General features: G+C 33.4%; 1 protein-coding gene across 2 annotated transcripts; it reads left to right on the top strand.

Moving 5' to 3' along the window:
• Positions 1 to 620: 620 nt before the first annotated feature.
• LOC131947938 (uncharacterized) lies at positions 621 to 3919 on the top strand. Of its 2 annotated transcripts, none has more exons than XM_059309348.1 (5): positions 621 to 737; positions 1864 to 1945; positions 2954 to 3045; positions 3528 to 3688; positions 3783 to 3919. In XM_059309348.1, exons 2-5 carry the CDS (start codon positions 1918 to 1920, stop codon positions 3805 to 3807), a joined length of 306 nt encoding a protein of 101 aa, XP_059165331.1. In that variant the 5' UTR covers positions 621 to 737; positions 1864 to 1917; the 3' UTR covers positions 3808 to 3919. The 2 variants fall into 2 exon arrangements, with proteins under 2 accessions (XP_059165331.1, XP_059165332.1); XM_059309349.1 differs by having other exon boundaries at positions 1791 to 1945.
• The last annotated feature ends 2368 nt before the right edge of the window (positions 3920 to 6287 follow it).

The raw sequence follows: 6287 nt of genomic DNA, 5'->3' as shown, positions 1-6287 counted from the left end.
TTTGTTCTTAATTTTAGTGTTGGAAGAGATCCCCCTTCAACACAATTAAGTATACGTGTCAACTAGTTATACGCCATTGAGGTCATTGACTCAGATTTCAGCCTGCTTTTCTTTTTGGATTTGCTTCCATAGCCTTTGTCCAACCAAGAACAAACTACAAGGCAGCAGTTGTTTGATTTTGGAGTTGTCACTCCTAGAAGAGTTGCTGCCCCCAGCTAACGAGCCTCATCTGCCTGATGGTTTGAACTCGACACTTTTCAGTAAAGCAGTCATGAGCTTTACCGAATCGATCAAGCCGACTCCTGGCATTATTAATTTGAGCTAAAGGTAGCTGCTCCAACTCTTAATTTTCTAAACCATCCTTGTTTCTAAAAGAAAGCATGAGTGTAAAAATAAAACGTTTGTATTGGAGTACTCTACTGTTAAAACAAGGATATATAGATAAAAAACAATGTACAATCTTATCTTTTAAATCATACTTACACAAGGAAGACGCATAACACCTGTCTGTTAGTGTTGCCCCGCCCCCTCCCCCCCCCCAATAAAATCAACCCCAACTAGCATAGGTTTATTGATTATACATTGACAATTTCAAAGCGTAGCTTCAACACCCACTAGTTTTGTACCCGGTGATTATCATAGATAAGCCCATGCGTGTGTGTAAAGGGTAGGGGTGACGTAATAGATTGTGTAGATTTCTTTTTGTTCTTTCTGTTTCTGTTCATGAATGTTCATAGGTATGTATAAGTTAAAGCAACATGTTTAAATTCTAACACGATATGATATAATTTACGTAAGTCTCAGTATCGCTTTGAGTCTATTGGCAAATGCACCTAACACTGCTATTTGGTTGGTTCATGAACGGTAATTAGGCCAACTATTACTATTAAATAGCTCTAAAGCATTTGGATGGTTTAAAAAAAACGGATTACAAACAAACAGTAAATACATGCCCTCTTTGTGTCTAGCATAATTAAGCAAACATAGCCTAACTCATTAAATCCGGCATAATAATCAAGATATTCATTCATGTTCTAAGTTGAATCATTTTAAAAAGTTACAACTGTCGCTCTCAGTGTTTCTTCCAGACTTTTTTCTCCAGGGGGGGGGGGGGGGGAGGGGTTATTTATCTACTGCTTTCGATGATCGAAAAGTCCTGGATAACTGAAATCTATTTGAGGATATTTCAGCTCTAAATTTAAATCATAAAATATGCAGTTCTTAAAATAGCTATTGAGATTTTTGGGAGTGGGTGAATGGTGGACTAGATAAAGCTTTTTATCACAGCTTGTTGTTTGTGGCTTTCTGTTTAGCGTGTTTTAGATTTAAATAACTAAAAGCAATACAACTCAGCAAACGAATTGTAATCTAGCATTTATTTAAGAATTGAAAATCGTCTGTTTCTGCATGAGGAAATTAGAGCTACTTCTTTGTTTATTAAAATAGAATACTGAACGTGTGCACAACTTCATTTAAAAAAGAGCCAATTATTTTTAGTTTATATATATTACTAGTATTGCAAAAGACATAATACTATTTTTCTGGACTTTTGAAGACATAAATAATGGTCTTTGTGTATGTTGAAAATACTTCGGCTCTGAAATATTTCGCTTTAAAGTATTTGGAAATTTACATTTTTGGCTTTTTTTTTACTAGAAACACAGGAAACATGTAGAGCCAGTAATTTATTGGAATTCCTAAAATATTTTACTACGAAAATATTTGGTGACTAAAATATTGAGCCTGGTATTACTTCTCCCACTGAAAGTCGATATATTTTATCGTTGTAGATATTTTCACCACTAAATGCTGTTAACCAAAGCACCACCTAACTTTGAGATAATTAATTAACACTATCAACAGGTCGGAGAAATTTGTCTTCCCGTTCCTCTAACAAGACTCGTATTTGTGTTTACAATGGCACACCCCTCTCATCGGACTCACGGTAACTAGCGGCAGATGTCGTTTTGTTAGACTAGTTGTAGCACTGTCAAACTGGTAGTAGCACTGTTAAACTAGTTGTAGCACGGTTAAACTAGTTGTAACACAGTTAAACTAGTTGTAACAGTTAAAGTAGTTGTAGTACTGTCAAACTGGTAGTAGCACTGTTAAACTAGTTGTAGCACTGTTAAACTAGTTGTAACAATTAAACTAGTTGTAGTTGTATCACTGTCAAACTGGGAGTAGCAATGTTAAAATAGTTATAACACTATTAACCTAGTTGTAGCACTGTTAAACTAGTAGTAGTTGTAGCACTGTTAAACTAGTTTTAGAACTTTTAAACTAGTTTGTTGCACTGTTAAACTAGTTGTAGTTGTAGCACTGTTAGACTATTTGTAGCACTGTTAAACTTGTTGTAGCACTGTTAAACTAGTTGTCGTTTTTTAAAACCGATTTCTACTTCCCCCACTCCCCTCCGTCACACATCGTTACAAAAAGCCTGACCCCCCAAATAAAATGACGTCACACCTTAGCCTACAAATCCCCCCTCCCCTCAAAATCGCAGTTAAGTTTTTCTTAAAATACGATATTTTCCAAAATCTTGTCTGAACTCTGTCAACATAGAGTATTTTAATCAATTCCTGTGACAATTTATTAAAACAGTTTTCTAAAACGCAAAATGACGGCTAAAATTCGTTTTCTAACATTGCTTTTTTAAAATGGTGTTACGTCACATTTGAACCCCCCTTTCCTATTATCACACACCGTAACAGAAGTACGGACCCCACTCCCCCCTACGAATTTGACGTCATTTATGGACGACCCTTAAGAATGTTTAGGTCAAAAAAAAAAAAAAACCAAAACAAAACAAAAACAAATTTACTAGATCTATTAGTTTTTTGTTTTTTTTAAATGTTTACAGATTATTTTTTATGTGTTATGTTAACTAGAAATAATATAAATTATTTTTAAAAAATACTGGTTTTCACCCATATGATTTTATCAACTACAGAAGCGAGTCCCTGCGGAATTGGATGTGTGGTCCACTTACCGAACGGTAAAAAAGCTGAGCCACTCGTATCAGAAACATGCACAGCAATGGAGGTAAGCCACTTGTGTCATTTTATCATAACTACCTTTATATGTACACTAAAACTAAAAAAAAAGAATTATTTTCTTTAATTATATAATAATGCACCAGTATTTAAATATTTATAAAATAAAGCATAGGTCGCTATATTATGTGATTAAAACCATTGCTAAAAAGAATTATTTTCTTTAAATATATAAAAATGCACCAGTTTTTAATTATTTATAAAATAAAGCATAGGTCGCTATATTATGTAATTAAAACCCTTGCTAAAAAAATTATTTTCTTTAAATATATAAAAATGCACTAGTATTTAAATATTTATAAAATAAAGCATGGGTCGCTATATTATGTGATTAAAACCCTTGCTAAACTTTAATAAGCTTTACAAAACTCTTGTTTTTATACATATTTAAAGAAAATAACTTATTTGATATTTCTTAGTGCATATATAAAATCATGTTATCAGAACGTTATTTATTTATTTTTCTTTTAGTTCAAGCAACAGTGTTTTTATCTGACACCTAAATTTGACAAAAACGCGTTTAACGTAGTTCTTGTGCATCATGACGGTACTCAGGAAATAATGAAGGATGATGAGGAATTCGGAGCTGAAAGATTACATGAGTGTAAAATTATCAAATTCACTCCCATAAAGTAAGTCAATGACATTGACATTTTAAAGATTTTACCATCACAGCGATTAAAATGTATGACTGACGTTTTTTTCTATTTCTACTGCATGATGTAGCCGGCAAGAAACAGCACTCCACTGAAATTGAAAGTAGTGTCTTGGGCTCAGAGTTTCTTCCAGGCATCTCTCCTCTACTGCCCCCCCCCCCCCCCAACGAGATGGAATTTATATATTAAAGATACATTTTTACTAGTGTCCGCCCCCCCCACCCCCCCCCCCCCCCCGAAAAATTTTGACCGCCCCCCCCCCCACCCCCGAATATATCAAGTGTCAACCGGAGAAAGTCTGTAAGAAACACTGCTTGGGCTAAGTTGTACTGTATGGCTAAATTAAAGAATCAAAATAAACAATAAAACACTATCAATGAGTTGAGAAGAAAGTTATTATAAACGTATTTATTGTGTTATTGGATTTCTTTGTAAAGAATGGACAGTTACATATCTTACGTTTCTGCTATTAAGAAAGATAATCATCCTGAATGAAATTGGAGGAAAGAAACATTGAATATCTTTAACTAAAGATTTTTATAATAGCTTACAGTAATTTTGATTTGTTTTTGCGCAGGTCACGATTTTTAAAAATTAACTTTGGGGTGGGGAGGGGGGATATGTAAAAAAAGAGCAATACTTCATATAAAAACATGTTTACGGTTTGGCAATCCAGCCATAGTACCGCTACACAGTTTAAAAACCTACACACATTGTAAAAGATATTATGTAAACTTTCTCGCATTTATAGCTTTCATGAGAGTCTCAATTTCTAAATCAATCTGCCTTACTGAGCGGCTCAAAATACAGTGTCGTTGAGAATAGAGTTCGATCAGCTGACTGGCTTCATTAAATCTAATTTGCTGAACTGGGTTACAATCGAGGGCGGGTTGGCTATGTCCAAGAGGCCCTGGAAATTTTAAAAGGGGCCCCCAACCCATGATTGAAATCTTTTCACTATGCAATTTTTTTTCTCCACCAGAGCCTAAATTTTACGGCTTGATATGAAGTACTGGAAATGGTAAAAAAAATTGGAGAAATACCAACAAGTTATTTTTAAAAATCTAAACGCTAATGGGATTATTACATCACCATTCCTGATGCCCATTGAGATTTTCCCTGGGGGCCCACTACTATTTCTCCCGGTAGAAGATGGCTTTCTATTTTTTATCTTTATTAGAGTTAACGTCGGAAGTAAATATCAATAAAAATGTTAGCCTACATATTGAAACAATTTCCGTTAATCGAATGTTTAAAATCTGGTAAGGTGTAAGGGTAGCTTATACAGCTAAATGTTATTAACCAGGCCGAAACTCTATCATTTTAAAAATAGAAAGCGAAAGTTGAGCACCGTCTGTTTGTCCGCGATAAGGCGATCCTATTCACACTATAGTTTAGTCTTTAATGGTGCTATTGACACAGTTTTTCCAAAACCAGTTGACGTCAATGGCTGACGAAATGATCACCCTTTGAAACAACCCGGACGTTTTTTTTCTATTATCAGCCAACGATTTGTTTGAACTGTGTGGCGATACTAATCGAATTTTTAAAAAAAGATCGTATTTTTAGTACACATTATGCTTACTGCTTGCTAGTCAGCTTTATTTTACTGAAAGCACATTCATGTAAGCTCGGTTTAATTTAACTAAGAAGCATTAATGGAAGACACAAGTACGGCATTCAAAGATTATTTTTGTTAGGTTGTTCTCACATTCTGTGCTTAAATCCAGTTTGGTTTTCGTTTTAGGAATAGTTTTTGCATTAGATATTTTAATATATTTTAAAAGGACTTAAATACCTATTGATAATTTAGCTTTTTTTTTTACATTTTATCAAAGGTATGACAGATTTGATAATACTCGAAATTATTTTGTATGCTATTAGCTTTTAGTCGGAATAAAAAAATGACAACTTTTTATTCGAGAGCTGAGAATACTAAGTACAATAGGCATGAAAAGTCTATGTAGTCATACTAAATTGTTGAAAAAAAATCTTTTAAAAAATATGGCAAGCGATAAAATTATAGTTAAATTTGTAAAAATTAAAGCCGTTTAGGAACCATCGACTACACTCATTTTTATTTTTGTATCGAATATTAGCCGTTGAACAATGAAAAGCCGTTTAGAATTATTTTATCAATTCAAATATTTTCAAAAAGTGCTCGCAACCTCTCCTTGGCGTCAACTGTAATGGCCAGGGAGAGTAAAACAATAAAAGCTAGAACAATTGTTTTTCATGATAAAAATACACAATAGTGATCTATGGTAAACAGCGTAGTATTGTATTTATACACAAATGTTATACCATTTTCTATTTTGTTTAAAAAATATTTGCTTTCTAGCAACAGAATTTGGAACCGTTTAGAACCAGCTTTTCAAGTCTATTGTTATAATATAATCATTACATTCCTGACATAATAATTATAAAATAATCTATTTATTGCAGATTAGATATTGCTCGGTTTATTGCAGATTGAAATTGCATATTTTGCATTTGTTTTTTTTAAAAAAAACTAACGAGTAAACGTAATGACAATTATTACTTAGGGGTGAAAAAAAAGTTCCCTTTTCAAACC

Source organism: Physella acuta, unplaced genomic scaffold (assembly GCF_028476545.2).
Source record: "Physella acuta isolate Inbredline_101_S28 unplaced genomic scaffold, ASM2847654v3 ptg000616l, whole genome shotgun sequence".
In the NCBI taxonomy this organism is placed as follows: Eukaryota; Metazoa; Mollusca; class Gastropoda; family Physidae; genus Physella; species Physella acuta.
The sequence above is the reverse complement of the archived record's forward strand: the minus strand, read 5'-3'. Positions and strand labels throughout refer to the sequence as shown.

Bases quoted from the DNA above. Each gene is read 5' to 3' on its own strand.
- LOC131947938 (XM_059309348.1), top strand. From the start codon at position 1,918: ATGGCACACCCCTCTCATCGGACTCACG. The intron at 1,946-2,953 runs GTAACTAGCGGC...TATCAACTACAG, and splicing joins CCCCTCTCATCGGACTCACG to AAGCGAGTCCCTGCGGAATT. The intron at 3,689-3,782 runs GTAAGTCAATGA...TGCATGATGTAG, and splicing joins ATCAAATTCACTCCCATAAA to CCGGCAAGAAACAGCACTCC.